Source organism: Sphaerodactylus townsendi, linkage group LG03 (genome assembly GCF_021028975.2).
Source record: "Sphaerodactylus townsendi isolate TG3544 linkage group LG03, MPM_Stown_v2.3, whole genome shotgun sequence".
NCBI classification, from domain to species: Eukaryota; Metazoa; Chordata; class Lepidosauria; order Squamata; family Sphaerodactylidae; genus Sphaerodactylus; species Sphaerodactylus townsendi.
The window spans coordinates 161,595,927-161,612,708 of NC_059427.1; the positions used below are offsets into that span (position 1 = coordinate 161,595,927).

A 16,782-nucleotide genomic window follows, 5' to 3' on the forward strand; every position below is an offset into this window, starting at 1 on the left:
CCTTTGGAGCACCTTCCTATCTGCCACTGTGCAACTGGAGAACCATACACAGATGCAGGAGGTTAAGACACTCTCTATAGCACAACGGTAAAAGGACACCAGGAGTTTTCCATCCAGTTGTTGTTTCCTTAAAAGTCTCAGATAGTACAGTCTTTGCTGGGCCTTCTTAACCACCGCGGCAGTTTGTATGCCCCAGGTCAGGTCCTCTTTAATCGTGACGCCTAGAAATTTAAAACTAGCCACCCGCTCTAATTTAACAAGCCCACATGTTTGGGTGTAGACAGTTCCTGCCACAGAGAATTATATCCCCAAAACATCTCACCAGGAGTCTTTATAGTTTACTTATTTAACACATTTTATTCTGCCCATCATTCAAAGAACCCCCTGGAAGCATAGATGGGATGGAGCCTCCAATTTTCCTCACAGCAACCCCACAAAAGAAGAAGGAGAAGAGTTTGGATTTATATCCCCCCTTTCTCTCCTGCAGGAGACTCAAAGGGGCTTACAATCTCCTTGCCCTTCCCCCCTCACAACAAACACCCTGTGAGGTGGGTGGGGCTGAGAGAGCTATGAGAATCTGTGACTAGCCCAAGGTCACCCAGCTGGCGTGTGTGGGAGAGCACAGGCTAATCTGAATTCCCCAGATAAGCCTCCACAGCTCAGGCGGCAGAGCTGGGAATCAAACCCGGTCCCTCCAGATTAGATACACGAGCTCTTAACCTCCTACTAGACTGGCCCTTGTGCACACAGGGACCTTCATAGAAAAGTGGGGATTTGAAGCCAAGTCCCCCAAGATGGACAATGTTGCAATGGATGGGTGAACAATGGAGCAACGGTTGGCTTCTTTTTGGGATTCCCAATGAGGCTAGGGTGGGAGTGGACAGTACTGAATTCACACGTAAGGCCCCTCCTCTCTTCTGCTCCCCCCTTATTACAAGTCCGTCACAGTTGCTGCCTTTCGCACAGGCCTCTCAGCTGAGCAGTAAAGAGGTGCCGAGACGCTTCTCCCTCACCCTTCTTAGCATACCTTCATCTCCTTTCAACAGGACTCCAACAACCAGCGGCTTGCTGCTGTGGCATGGGGCCATCCACTTGGTTCCCTTGGCTTCCTACTGTGTTTATCAGAGTGTCCTTCCTGTCTTCACCACCTTTCTGTTTGACTGGTTTCCTTTCCTGCTCACCCTGTGGTTTGTAGGTTTCGCAAGTGATCTGCAGCAAGATGCTAATCTCACCTCACCCTGCCTGAGTCGAACTGAGACTGCTTCTTGCAATGTGGGCGGTGAAGCTATGAAGTGTGCTGGATCTGAAAGGAAGTGCCCAGATAGCATCTTTCACACCGGGTCCGTAGATCCAGAGGAGGGTGGCTTTAAATGTGTATCCTGTGACATTTTCAGACAATCAACGTGGAATCTGAACACGCTCAAGGAAATGGTTTGCAAGAACGGCTATCCATTTCATAGGAGCTCTCTTCTAATCTCCCTGTGACACAAACCTCAAACGAACCTGTCGATCAAGTGACGGTTAGTCAGTGTCCAAATTGTTGGATGTGAAGGACTCTGCTGTCTCTTAAACTCAGACTTCAGAGAGTGACTCGACTAGAGAGTCAGGCCCCTTCCGCACACGCAAAATAATGCATTTTCAAACCACTTTCACAACTGTTTGCAAGTGGATTTTGCCATTCCGCACAGCTTCAAAGAGCACTTAAAGCAGTTTGAAAGTGCATTATTCTGTATGTGCGGAATGAGCCTCAGAGAGATACAGGGGTCAAGGCACTGGGCATCCTGTCTCTACCACTGACACTATTGTGGGACAAATTGTACTGCCTGTTTTGGATAAAAGAAATAACAACGTCTGTTTTAGATTGTAAGGCAGAAAAGCCAGGGGTCAAAAGACAAGGTTGGTAGCTGAAAAATGCTGCTGTTGCAGAGTACAGGCAACAGACGTCTGGTGTTTATCAAGCCGGAATGGATAAGTTCTGTCTTTGAACAGGGTCTGTGTTCTCACCTTAAATGGAACAACCAATCAATATTAGCCTCAACTTTCTAGATAGTAGAGAAAAATGTATAAAGGAATGGCTTTGTGTTTTTTTTTCTTGGAGACACACAAGTATATATCTCCGCTTTATTGCAATACAACAACGGCCTTTATTGGCATACGAAAGCAAAAAAATTACAAAACAGATGTGTGTAATAAAGAAAAATTACAAGTGAGAAAAAACACGATTTAGAAATTACTGCTCTCAAGAATGAAATCTGCAACATTCTCACAAAAAAGCGCATCAGAACTATTCAGGAGATATGGAATTTTATAACACTCTGCAAAAAATGGAGTTCATCTATTTCATCCGTATCTTATCATATTTGCGGCATAGAAACAAGGAATGGTCAAGTGTTTCGGCAGTGACCAAATCACAAGAACAAACCCTTTTAGAACATTCCACATTTCTGTACCTCCCATCCAAAGGGGCTGATGGTAACACATTTCATCGTGCAGTAGCCAAGGCTCTCCTCTGGGTGGGATTAATCAAGATGCGAAGATATGCTGCCATAACTCCATGCTCACATGGAATTAATAATGTGGTAGGGGAACAAGTTGTCTTAGCTGCAAGGATCGAATTATGAAAGTCAAGATTCAAGAGTCTGTTTTTGACCAACCTGAAGGCTTCCACGTTTGTAAGCATGAGAAGTGATTCCAAAGGCAAGCCAACTGCTTCAATCTTGCTGAGAATCAGATTTTTTTAAAATAATTTTTTTATTGTATCATTTGAATTTTACAGTTTATAGTAATTTTCTTCTTCATACATTTTCAAACAATACTTTCCCCCCTTTTCTCCCTCCCCCATTGCTTCTTCATAATAGTTTTGTCACACAAACAGCAGTAAGTTCATTCTCTGTAGCCTCTTCTCCCATATTTCTTCGTTGACTCAAGCTTCTTTCATCCTGTCCACGTATATTATCCATATCTTCAAAATTTCATTCTGTTTATCTTGCCACGTCTTATTTTTGGTTAGTATATCGAAAATATCAAGTGTCACTTGTTCCCAGATATATTCTAACCATCTCTGAAGTGTCCATTTTTTCTTTTCTTTCCAGCCCAAGGCTATTGTTGCATGGGCTGCTTTGATCATTATTTTATACATATAACTATATTGTTTATCCACCCTTCTGTCTTCAGATCATACCACTGTGAAATAAAATGATCTGATAACAGAGAGGAAACATAGCTATTAGAACCTGCTTAAAAGTGTAGCTTCATTGCAATAAGATTGTAAGGGTCTATTGCTGCAGTCAATAATTGAGACTCAGGAAAGGTTCAAGAGCTTTATTGAATTGTGTCAGGATCTTAGCTGTAGAAAGCCAAAGCTGGGGTCTCGGCTTTCACAGCACATATATCTCTCCAAACATTTCCCCCTTTGGGTGCTCCCCCCTCTCACCGGTTCCCACCATAAGCTGCATAAGAAAGGATGGTGTGAAGACAGTGTTGTTATGTGTTCCAGCTCAGGGACAGCGATAGGGCTCATTCTGGCCTCCAGGGAAGGGGGAGGAATGAGGGATGCCTATTTCACTAGTTACAAGCACAGCAGTAGAAACAGAATGGGCCATTAGGCCACAGATGACAGCAAGAGCAGGTGTGACCTTGGCGGGAGCCAGGCATGACAAAAAGCTACTGAAGAGATTAACTGTTTGTTTAAATAGACTTGTCTAACACTGGTCGAATCCCCACTACCGTCTTAGCCAGGTTTCAGAACACAAACTAACCAGGTTTGAGGGACGACCTCCCCATTGCTTGTGTGGCAGATTCCGTTTCTGGTGCTCGTTCTCCCCGTTAATCCTCCCTCCCTCCCCTCCCCTCCCCTCCCTTGCATGCCACCCCTCCCTCCCCTCTCCCTCCCTCTGCTAGGGTGGGTGGGCCAGGTCAAGATGCTGGGTCCCCTCCCCTCCCTTGCATGCCACCCCTCCTTCCCCTCCCCCTCGTGTCCCATGTCCCCAGGTGCACGCCTTTCCGTTATGTGGGGGGGGGGCGCCAGGCACCGGCTGGGTCCCCACATCCAGCCTCTCCCGTGGCGCAGTGACTCGGCTGGCACCCAGCATCTCCCTTTGTGCCAGGGTGCCGCTCGCCAGCGCCCAAGGCAGGGCCCTGCCACGCAGCCTGGAGTCCTCTCCCCTGCTGGGGGATGGCGCCAATGCATGAGGCAGAGCCCAACCTCGCGACCGGGAGACCTCTCCCCCGCCGGGGGATCGTGCCAGTGCACGAGACCGGGCCCAACCACACAGGTGGGAGACCTCTCCCCTGCCGGATATCTGCCGTGGTGCCCTGCCCCCCTCACCTTCCTGCAGGCCGGCTTCTGTCCTCCCCAGGACTTGGGGAGGGCAGGAGGCTGCTTGCAGAGAGCCGGGGGGGGGGGCCTCAAATGAGTGCTGTGGCAGTAGGCCAGCCCAAGAGCCAGCCTGCCACTTTTGGTGCCCATCTGAGCTGCCCCCGAGCTCCACCCCCGAGCGCAGGGGGGGTACAGGGGTGGGGGGAAGGGGGTTGGGTGGGGTGCCCAGAGTAGGTGTTGTCCTTGAGCACCATTTCCCCCCCCGATACGCCTCTACGGCTAAGCAAGAGCAGGAGTGCCTTTGCCCTGGGGATTTTAGTCTGGGGTCCAAGAGCTTCTCACTGAGACTGGGGTGTGCGCGTGGGGAAAGACTGACTTGTTTTGTGCATGGAAGTCAGGAACAGGAGCTGTGCTTTCTCTGTGCCTTGGTTCATCTGTATTTAGCCTGTAGAATGCTTTCATGGCTACTCGAGACTGGCCGGATATCAGTTCCTGTGTGTTTCTCAATCTTTTGGGTATTGGCTTATCGGGTACGATGTTTGCTGACGCTCCTATTTCAGTTCTGGAGATGGAAAATATGGTGGTGGGAGACAGGAGGCCTTTCAGTGAAGGCCAGTGAGACGTGTTAGTCACGTTGTCCCGCCTCTGCCCCATAGCGGCAGATGTGGTCGCAAGGCCTGCTGTCCCTCTTGATGTTATTCAGTCCCAGATCACCAAGGAATAAAACTACACTACTGTCTAGGTTCCTCCAAGCCAGTGTGCTGCAGTGGTTAAGAGCAGGAGCACACTAATCTGGAGAACTGGGTTTGATTCCCCACTCTGCCACTTGAGATGTGGAAGCTTATCTGGTGAACCAGATTAGCTTGCGCACTCCAACACATGCCATCTGTGTGACCTTGGGCTAGTCACAGTTCTTTGACACTCTCTCAGCCCCACCTACCTCACAGGGTGTTTGTTGTGGGGGAGGAAGGGAAAGGAGCTTGTAAGCCCCTTTGAGTCTCCCTACAGGAGAGAAAGGTAGGATATAAATCCATACTCTCCTCCTTCTCCTCCTCCTGTCTGACAGAAAAGATAGAACTAAGGATGTTTGTGTGACCAAAACCTGTCATGATGAAAACAGCAAAAAGAAAACAGCGTGTGTTTGGCTCAGTTAACTCTACTTGGTTATGTGGACTTCATTAAAGGTCTGACTGTAAGAAAGCATAGATTTCTGGGGGGTTTCACCCTGGTGCTTGCATCCAGTTGTTTCAAACTGGGTTTCTGATAGGGCAGTGATGGCGAACCTTTTTGAGACCGAGTGCCCAAATTGCAACCCAAACCCCACTTATTTATCGCAAAGTGCCAACATGGCAATTTAAACTGAATACTGAGGTTTCAGTTTATGAAAAATCTGGTTGGCTCCTCTCTTCCTTCTCTGGCTTCCCAGCACCTCGGCTTGGAGCAGGGGCCAGCCTGCTCTAGCCTCCAGCAAGTCCTGTGTGCACCGCTCTGTGCCTCTCTAGCATCTCTGCCTCCTCTGCGCCCCTCCCCTCGGGCAGCAGCCACCCGGATCACAGGCACCAGGCCCGCCAGCCAAGTTCTCCCTGCTCACCATGGTGCACACACGTTGTGCTCAGTGGCCCAGGCCAGCCTAGACGTGTGTGTGTGTGTGTGTGTGTGTGTGTGTGTGTGTGTGTGTGTGTGTGTGTGTGATTTTCCACCCCCCACATGATGAGCTCTGTCTGTGCGTGCCCACAGAGAGGGCTCCGAGTGCCACCTCTGGCACCTGTGCCATAGGTTCGCCATCACTGTGATGGGGGAATTGTACTTGGGAGTTCAGCAACGACGAGAACCATTCTAGTCTTTAGTTACCTTAAAAATGACAAAACAAACATCAAATGAGCAGGGAAGGTGGTGTACCACAGTATCCTTCCTGCTATCGAAATCCGTACAAGTTCAGGTAAGCACCCTATATCAACCCTAAAACATCTTTAACAACCAAACCAGTTATGAAGGTAGAAAGCTAGCAGGGGGGGGGGCTATCTAGTGTCTTGCAAGGAGGGTCACATGTACAATTATTTGCCCCACTGGGATGGAATTGTGGGTGTCTGCTCAATTTTATCAATGTTATTTATAGAATGTATAAACCCGCCTCATACCTGAGCCTCTAGGTGGCTTACACAGGCTAAAAACAATAAAAAACTACTATAAAACACCAATGTATGGTGCTCTTGGCAGTCAGGGGACAAGTTTGTTCCCTGAGGCTAAGGCTGTCATCCTGGAGAAGCTGAGAGAGAGAGGGAGAGAAAGGGAGAGAGGGAGAGAGAGAGAGGGAGAGAGGGAGGGAGGGAGAGAGAGAGGGAGAGAGAGAGGGAGAGAGAGGGAGAGGGAGAGAGGGAGGGAGAGAGGGAGGGAGAGAGGGAGGGAGAGAGAGAGAGAGAGGGAGAGAGAGGGAGAGGGAGAGGGGGGGAGAGGGAGAGAGGGAGAGAGAGGGGGGGGGAGAGAGAGAGGGAGAGAGGGAGAGAGAGAGGGGAAGAGGGAGAGGGAGAGAGGGGAAGAGGGAGAGAGAGAGGGGAAGAGGGAGAGAGGGAGAGAGAGAGAGGGAGGGAGAGAGAGAGGGAGAGAGAGGGGGGAGGGAGAGAGGGGAAGAGGGAGAGAGGGGGAGAGGGAGAGAGGGAGGGAAGGAGAGAGGGAGAGAGGGGGAGAGGGAGAGAGGGGAGAGGGAGAGAGGGAGAGAGGGGGAGAGGGAGAGGGAGAGGGAGAGAGAGAGGGAGGGAGAGGGAGAGGGAGAGAGAGAGGGGGAGAGGGAGAGGGAGAGGGATATATATATATATATATATGTGGATGAGACCTTCAGGGACTTACCAGAACAGTCCCACCCCTGTGCTGACAGCTTTCTGGCTGCCATGGAGACTGAAAGTCTCAAGCTTGGAGGGGGTCAGGATGAGGAGGACATAATCCCTCAGATGGGACTCCCTTCAGATAACACAGGCTAGTATTCTCTCGCTCTGAGGATATCTGGGATTGGGAGAAGATGGGCTTTTGGTAGTGGGTGATTCTACATGGAGAATCATAAAACCAAACTTGCCTCCATCCATATTCAGATTGAAATGCCTGTATGAGAAAGAGTTTTCAGCTGATCTATGCCTAGTCTGGAGAAGCGAAGGTTAAGGGGTGAAATGATAGCTATGTTTAAATATTTGAAGGGATGTCATGTTGAAGGGGGAACAAGCTTGTTTTCTGCTGCCTCAGAGACTAGGACAAGGAGTAGTGGATCAACGTACAGAAAAAGAGATTCCACCTAAACATCAGGAGAAACTTCCTGACAGTAGGGGCTGACCAACAGTGGAATGCGCTACTTTGGAGTGTGGTAGAGTCTCCTTCTTTGGAGGGTGGACGGACGGCCATCTGTCAGGAGTGCTTTGGTAATGTGTTCCTGCATTGCAGGAGGTGGGACTTGATGACCCTTGGGGTCTCTTCCAATTCTATGATTCTATGATTTCAGCAAGAAAGGCAGACTATGCATACAGCAAATAAATAAATGATATTTTTAAGTGTTTGAGGTGCGGTCTCAGCAGTTTATATCTATGAAATTAGAGGGAATTAAGAAAAACAGGAAAGAATAGCTGTTCATCTTGTCCACCAAGGGTTACTTTTTTTTTTTTGCCTTATATATAAGGAATCAAAAGTAAGAGAGGTTTTTTAAAATAATATTGAAAACTCCTACAGGGTGAATATTAATTTGAAATTTTCCATTTCTGTACGTCACAAATACCTACTTCTCACAAACTTCTTTCTATTATTGATTTCAAAGTTTTATCAACAATATAAGAGCTGTGATGCTTGCCCGATTTAACATAACGCCCTCCCGTGCTTCTCTATGGTAGATACCAACAAACAGACAAAGGAAACTATGTCCACGCAGTTCGGGCCCAATTGAGACACTCGATCACACCCTCTTTCATTGTGCAAGATTTGCTAAAGTTAGAATGAACCAATCCTCCTTGTCTCCACTCCTATACAACCAATTAACTGATGCTCTTAAGATTCCTGTAATCTTGGACAACCTTGATCCCATTGTTTGTGAGAACAATGAGCGAACTGAAGCAGAGCTGTGATCTCACTCAGCCAGCAGAGATGTTCCCAAGATCCCACCCACTATAACAGACTCTGGCCTTGCTGCTGTCATAGAAAAGAGAAACCTCCAGAGCCAGATTTCAGGTGTAGTGATTGGATCGTCAGATTAGGATCTGGGATTTGAATCTCCATGTTGGGGTTTGCCCCAGGCGCTGTTTTGTGGCAGTACGTCACTGTACATACATGCAGGCTGGCTGGCTGGAGGCTTGGCTACGCTGAGTGAAACACTGGGCCTGAAGTGGGGCCAAGGGACAAAATGGTGCCAACAAGAATTTCCCTGAGCCTTGCAGGGTCCTTGCCCAACATTTGCTCCCCCATATCAGAAAAAAGCCAACAGCATAAGTACCCCACTTACAGCGTGGTGTAGTGGTTAAGAGCAGGTGCACTCTAACCTGGAGAACCGGGTTTGATTCCCCGCTCTGCCACTTGAACTGTGGAGGCTTATCTAGGGAACCAGATTAGCTTGTGCACTCCGACACATGCCAACTGGGTGACTTTGGACTAGTCACAGTTCTTCGGATCTCTCTCAGCCCCACCTACCTCACAAGGTGTTTGTTGTGGGGCGGGGGAGGGAAAGGCGATTGTAAGCCCCTTTGAGTCTCCTTACAGGAGAGGAAGGGGGGGATATAAATCCAAACTCTTCTTCTTCTTTTCTTTTTATCATTGTTACCGCCAGGAAAATAAACAAAATATTTTCCTGAAAACAGGTTGCCTGGCTACACTGGCTCCATGCCCGGATGTGGAGACTTGTGTGGTTCAGAAGCCTTCATAAGGTTCACAAAGAATGTATATGTATGATTGTGACAATACTATATGGTTTCCCTTGTGTTTGTGTCATTTTAGGATGTAATAAATGCCCCTTTTAAGTTGAATTTAGGATGTGCCTGCAGCTTAGGATGTTAGTATTAGTTCTTCAGTAAGCTTAAGGTTTTGTTATTGTTAGATCTAAGAAAGCCATGCCCATAAGTATTTGTGAAGTCTTGCCTATAAGTATAAGGACATGTGTTATCCTTTAAGGTTTCCCTAATGTTTAAGTTAGAAATGTTATTTTTGAAATTTGTGTCTGATAGTAAAAGCAATAGCCAGTTAAGGTCTGATATTAAGGGACAAGGAAGTTAGCTCTGGAATGCAGCTTAGACCAACGCCCAGCCGACTCTTTGATAAGGACAACGACCCTCTTTGGAATTACAGATCAAATCTGTGGCCAGCACCCAAAGGTCTCCCAGCCGTTGGGAGACGTGCAGGAACTACCATTGGACAGTTTGAACTTTTCTTTGTTACAACAGAGAGAAGCGGGAGCCTTAGGGCATCACTGAAAGGTGCAGCCACCTGATAGGAGATAGCTGGGTGCGGCGGTAAGCCCATCTGGATTTCGCGGACAATAGACGCTATCTGCTTTCCGTTCAGGACCATTGCAAAATCCCGCGGGAAGACGCCTGACAGCGAGATTTGGGTTTCCCATTCAGAAAAGTGTAATTGTATCTGGTTTGTAAACTGTTCTGTTTCATGATTGGTGTTTTGGGTGAGGGACTTGCCCCCTCACCTCCCCTTTGCCCCCTTTGAAGTTTGGGAATAAAAGTTCTTGCACTGCGTTGCAAGAGCGCGATTCTCTCCTGAACCGAGCTGTGACCACCATCTGCAATAAAATCCTTTTGCTTTGAAGAACGCCTGCTTTCTGCGCCTCATTAAGTTGCTGAGCTGAAATCACTTATTGTTACCTGGCAAATCGCGGTAACATCATTATATAGTGAGGAGGAAGAAGGGAAGGAAGAAATGACCAGTGAGTTTGTCTCTCATTGTAAAAAATCTGAGGCATGAGTTGGCACCTCTATGCCCACCCCAGCCTGTTCAGGAGTTTTACAAAATGATCAGTGGTTGCTTCAAAAAAGCCTATTAGAAAAATGTCCTCAGATATGAGAAATAAAAGTGGGGAGAGAGAGGACTCCAAAGCAGGTTGCTCAGGTGCATGATGAGGCAGAGGAGTTTCACTAATTCCATCATTTTGAGACAGGAAATCAGGTGGTTCCGTTTATTCAGAGAACAGACCTCAAATGTGGGGCTCAGGGAGGAAGACTACAAACTCCCATCCTTTAGGAGCAGCAGTGGCGTAGGAGGTTAAGAGCTCGTGTATCTAGTCTGGAGGAACCGGATTTGATTCCCTGCTCTGCCGCCTGAGCTGTGGAGGCTTCTCTGGGGAATTCAGATTAGCCTGTACACTCCCACACACGCCAGCTGGGTGACCTGGGGCTAGTCACAGTTCTTCGGAGCTCTCTCAGCCCCACCTACCTCACAGGGTGTTTGTTGTGAGGCAGGAAGGGCAAGGAGATTGCAAGCCTATTTGAGTCTCCTACAGGAGAGAAAGGGGCGATATAAATCCAAACTCTTCTTCTTCTTCTTCTTTAGGCACCCAGCCTGCGCCCATGTTTCCCCGCAGCTTTGCTCCTCTTTGTCCTGCATGCGATTTTGGTCCCATGCTTTTAAAAGAGCAGAGTTAAAGAGCCTCTCTCGACACCCTGTGGAAGGGAAGGGGTGCCATTCTGCGCACCCCGCCCCCATCAACACCATTTTCTTGGCATCAGCCCCCAGCCGCCATTTGAGGGCCCCCAGGAACCCTGGTGTGCAGTGGTGGGATTCAGCCGGTTCGCACCACTTCGGCAGAACTGGTTGTTAAAATGGTGCTTGTAAACAACCAGTTGTTGTGTTGTCGAAGGCTTTCACGGCCAAAATCACTGGGGTGCTGTGTGATTTCCGGGCTGTATGGCCGTGTTCTAGCAGCATTCTCTCCTGACGTTTCGCCTGCATCTGTGGCTGGCATCAGATCCTCTGAAGATGCCAGCCACAGATGCAGGCGAAACGTCAGGAGAGAATGCTGCTAGAACACGGCCATACAGCCCGGAAACCACACAGCACCCCAACCAGTTGTTGAATTATTTGAATGCCACCATTTCTGGTATGGATAAACCATCAGTGTCAGAGCATGTGATGACTGCTGCAGTGTGTGTGTGCTGGAAGCAGAGTTTTGTAATGGCACACACACAATGAAACTAGTGCTGCGGACTTTTACTGAGAGAAATGTGGGCTCTGAAAGGGGGAAAAACCTTCCATCTGGGTCAGAGGTCAGAAAACCAGCCATGTCAGATTCTTTTTCTGATTGGTTGGCAATAGAAGTGGAGGTGAGTGTGTTCGTACAAAGCAGCAGTTCAGATTCAGAACAGAATGAATGTTACGTGCTGTACTGCACTTACTAGTAATCATCACACGTCTCCAAGGGAAACCATGAGAGTTCACAGGGATGGGAAATCACAGCCCGTCTTGCTTTCTACCTAGGACAGCGATGGCGAACCTTTTCGAGACCGAGTGCCCAAATTGCAACCCCAAACCCACTTATTTATCGCAAAGTGCCAACATGGCAATTTAACCTCGATACTGAGGTTTTAGTTTAGAAAAAACGGTTGGCTCCGAGGCGTGTGTTACTCAGGAGTAAGCTTGGTGGTAGTTGGTGGCTTTGCTTTGGAGCAACTGTGCAACTCTTCCAACGGGTGAATCATGATCCTAGGAGGGTTTACTCAGAAGCAAGCCCCATTGCCACAGCAATCAAGCTTTACTCCCAGGTAAAGGGATCACACACTTTTAGACTTTAGCTCTTTGCATGAAAATCAGTGGGGTTGAACAGCGCTTAACAGGGTTACCTACACTGCTTCCCCAAAACTAGGTCTTAATGCTAATAATCAAGCCCAGCGGTCCAGGCCAGCCTAGATGTGTGGGGGGCACTCTATGCATGCCCACAGAGAGGTTTCCTTGAGAGGCTTTCACCTCTGGCACCCGCGCAAGAGTAGGTGGTTCCGCCACCACTGACCTAGGAAGTCTGTCACATCCATTATGTATGCCCAGTGGTGGGATTCAAATAATTTAACAACCGGTTCCGGTGGTGGGATTCAAATAATTTAACAACCGGTTCCGGTGGTGGGATTCAAATAATTTAACAACTTGCGTATGTTATGTGGCTCTTTGCTTAGAACTGGGCCAAAATTCATTGGTCTACAGGGCTTGGTCAAGGGCCTTTACATTTTGGCTGCACTTGCATTATACACACAATAAGCACTCTCTGGTTCACCTAATACTGTCAGATACCCAGAGTAATTCATGGTTCTCACTGGCCCTTTCCCCACTTACCTTAAGCCCCGCGCTACTCGAGGAGAGTAGCGCAGGGTCCCTCGGCACTCCCCACTGAGAGGGGCGGCGACAGCGCAGCCGCCCCGAAGCTGCTGCTGTCGCGCCCTTCAGCACGCAGCATCCCAGGCGCTCTTCTTAAGGGCGCCTTTTGATGGCCCCGCGCAGAGCGCAGGGTCGTGGGGATGGCCGGGCGCGCGCCTGGGATGCTGCGCGCTGAGAGCAGCGTGAGGCATAGAGGGGAGCGATGAGAGTGGGGATAGGCCCACTGATAGAGAGGAAGATCGAATCAATTGGTATACCCCTCGACTCCCTTCTACCTTTAACTTGTTCAGAATCGTATAAATTATTAAAACAAAAATTGTTGGTGAGAGAATGGAACTATTTAACTCTGGCAGCGAGGAAAACTTGTTCACCTTTACATCTATCAATCCCCTTACAACACATAACAGAATGGCCTCCTATCTGTATCATCTGACCAATCCAGATCAGAGAAGAGTTTTTTTCACTCGCTCGCTTCAATGTTTTCCCTTCTGCCATACTACGAGGTAGATATAACAATCTAGAAATGTGCAAAAGGGTGTGTTCATGTGATGCAAATCAATTAGAAACATTAACTCACCAATTATTCTGTTGTCCTAAATCGGCAAGTATTAGAATCAAATACTCTAGGTTGCTTTCTATGATACCTAGCGAGCTGGACGAACTAAGCAGACTATTGTTTTTATTAAATAATTCTGATGCTACATTCTGTAAAATGGCTGCGAACTTTCTGCTGGAAATATCCCATAAGAACAGTATGTATGAATCAACTTCATTTGTAATATGTTGCAAGCTTGTATTTTGATGCGATTTTGAGGTGATTTTATACTGTTTATGCCAAATAAAGGCTAAATGAAAATTTTTTTTAACAACTAGTTGTTTACAAGCACCATTTTAACAACCAGTTCTGCCGAAGTGGTGCGAACCGGCTGAATCCCACCACTGTGTATACCCACAAAGATGAACCTTGGGATTGGTGCTGTTTAATTTGTTCACAAATGATTTAGCATTAAGTTTTAAAATTATTATTCAAACCTAAAGACATTTTGACAACAAAGAAAAAGTTACAGAGATTACAAATATATCGACTGCGTAAAAATCCGATCCAGATTATTTTAAATAGGTCCTCATGAATTCATATGATTTTGACATTGAAACAAAATAAAATAACCAGGATACTGTAGACCGTGTCTTAGTCTGTTGGCAGCATTACAAAAATTATGCATTCGTATTGGGGGGGGGGCTGCTTTTGCACAAAAAGGTGTCTGCAAAGCATGGATCCTCAGTTTTATGCACAAGGTCACACTGAACTCACCATCAGATCACATATCGCGACCATGGCTACAGCTTGCACTGCAAAAATTACAGGTCATTTCCCCACTTACCTCAACCACCCTTTGCTGTGCGCTACTCTCTACGCGCTGCGGCGACATTTCTGAGCGCCAGGCCCTGGGTTTCTACCCTAATGACTCCCAAGCGCTCTGCATCGGGTTCATTAAAAGGCGCCCTTTGAGGAGCCTGCCAGGAATGACGCCAAGGCTGAGTGGGGGCGCTGACAGCGGCAAGGCTGCCGGGCGGCTGCGTTGTCGCCGCCCCTGTAGTGGGGAGTGCCGGGGGACCCCGTGCTACTTGGCGACAGTAGTGCGCAGCAGACGGTAAGTGGGAAAACGACCACAGTTCCAGGAAAAAAACTTAGAGGAAAAAAGCCCACAGGAAAAATGCCCACAGAAAAGAGCCCATTATCATGAATGCCCACACGGAAAAAAAAACCACATGGAAGAATGCCAGGGACGCAGGTATAGATTTTTATGGGGGGGTTGGGGGGGCACATCCCCACCCGCCCTAGGGCATGGCCACGCCTCCCCAAGCCCTGCCTCTGGCCTAGTGCTTATAAAAGCAGCTCTCCGAGGTCGGGGATGGCAGACTCCCCTGCCCTGTCCTGCCCTGCCCTGCCCCTCCCCTCTGGGCAGAGGCATAGAGGGAAAATGGAGCCTGGTGCAAAATCTGAGTTTTGCGCCCCCGCCCCCGGGGCAGCCGCTGTGATGCTGGAATTTACCCCCAAACAGCATCAGTTTCAATGGTGTTTAAACTAGAGAGTTCAAATTCTCCTTTTAAATCCACCTTAAAGAGAGAATCTGGGGTCCCCAGTTAACTTTGGACCCCCTGAACCAAACCTCACCAAAACCGGGTAGTATCACCAAGAGAGTCCCCCAAACAATCCCTGAAAGTTTGGTGCTGCTAGCCCAAACAATGCGCCCCCTGCAGGCCAAAAACAAAAAAAGCACTAAAATGTTTTTAAAACCCACAAACGGAGGGGCGGAGCTTTGGACATGAAAGGGTTTTTTTTCAAACCCGAGAACCCCCCCCCCCACCTACATCCATGAAGAATGCCCATATGGAAAAACGCTCACACAATTTTGAGAAGGCTTGTATGATTGCACTGAGGAGTGCCTTTCCACATGCTGAGGTCAAAGGGAAAATAAAAAATGTTAGCTTCAAGACTGAATATGAAACAAATATCGACATAAAAATCACATTGAAGTCTCTTGCTGTCGTGGCGAATTTGCCCTCCCTCGGATACTTTGACCAAAGATGGGGCAGATCCAGTTGCGGGATTCAGCAGGTTCGCACCACTTCGGCAGAGCTGGTTGTTAAAATGGTGCTTGTAAACAACCAGTAGTTAAATTATTTGAATACCCACCACTGGAACCAGATTAGCCTGTGCACTCCCACACATGCCAGCTGGGTGACCTTGGGCTAGTCACAGTTCTTCTGAGCTCTCTCAACCCCACCCACCTCACAGGGTGCTTGTTGTGAGGGGGGAAAACCACTGAATCACCAAGTTGAAATTTGGCACACCGGTTCGTTATGTGCTTCAGGTGCTCGCTAAGAAAGGATTTTCCAAAATATTCACTTTCACTCGACTTATTAGATATTTACTGTTTAACTCTGGCCATCTGCACGAACATTCTAAGGGTGACAGTTAAACACCACGAGTTTCATGTGCTTCAACATGGTATTTTCGATGGATTTTGAGTTCTTCTGATAGTCAGTCAGTGAGTGAGTGGTATTTCACGTTTATATATATAGCTTTGTTTCACAGGACATTTTAACGAAGGGCACTTTGAAGCTCTAACTCCATTTGTCGCATCGACAAGTTCTGCCAATGCCCACCAAACAACAAGCACGATTGATCCAATGGTGCACCAACTGCATTCTAACACCGCCCTCCTCAACGCATACGAACCTGTTCCTTCTGCTGAAACCGCTAAAGGGAGAAGAGGAATTAAATGCAGAACACGATTTACACATTGCAGTAGAAAAAGACAACTACAGGAAGCTGCTGCAAAATATGCGAAAACCAACCCGTCAGTCCACAGACAGGCTGTGAGGAAATATGCTGCATGTCACCCCAAAGTTCACAAACAGGCTGTAAAGAAGTATGCTGAATGTCACCCGGAAATTCATAGAGCGGCTGTGATGAAGTATGCGTAGCGAAGCACGGGTATCCTGCTAGTGTTTTAATAAAGGCAAAGATTTTTTTAAATAGTATTTACTTGCATACTGTACTGTACTTACAATGAACCTGACATGGGAAATAAATGATGGGATACAGAAAAGCTAACTAGACAACTGATGCTCCTTGGGAGCATATATGGCTATACCGGAATCAAAGCTGGCAAGAATCATTCAGGACAGACTGCAGAGACTTTTGTAGGGGCAATGGAGCACCCACACTGCAGTTTCCTCCACTTGTTTCCAGGGGCAGAGCGAGGGGGAACTGCGCCCAGGGTGCACCACGCCCTGCATCCACTGCTGTGGTGCTGCCTGCCCCGCCGCAGAATGCCCCCATCCATGCCCCCTTCATGCCCCGCCCATGCCTCCGCACTGGGGCACACCTGGGTTGTCATGCCCACCCTCACCGTGAGTGCTACGCCACTGCTTGTTTCTCACATCAGTCTCCAAGGCCAGCATTCCTTCACCCCGCACATGGGAGGACATTTTTTTAAAAAAAATCAGGAATTGTGAGATAACTGTATCGTTATAGCGTTAAAGTGGTTTATTGTAACACTCTAATTTCCCAGCTTTCATTTTAAAAACCAACTCTGTAGCTGCAGTGTTGTGGATTTTCTGGG

General features: G+C 47.9%; 1 protein-coding gene across 1 annotated transcript in view; it reads right to left on the minus strand.

The window, feature by feature from the left end:
- RASAL3 (RAS protein activator like 3) overlaps positions 1 to 1,143 on the minus strand; it is a 75,761-nt gene extending 74,618 nt beyond the window's left edge. The window contains 1 exon segment of the mRNA XM_048487724.1: positions 1,028 to 1,143. Coding sequence (XP_048343681.1) covers positions 1,028 to 1,033 — 6 coding nt within the window. The 5' untranslated portion in view covers positions 1,034 to 1,143.
- Positions 1,144 to 16,782: the final 15,639 nt, after the last annotated feature.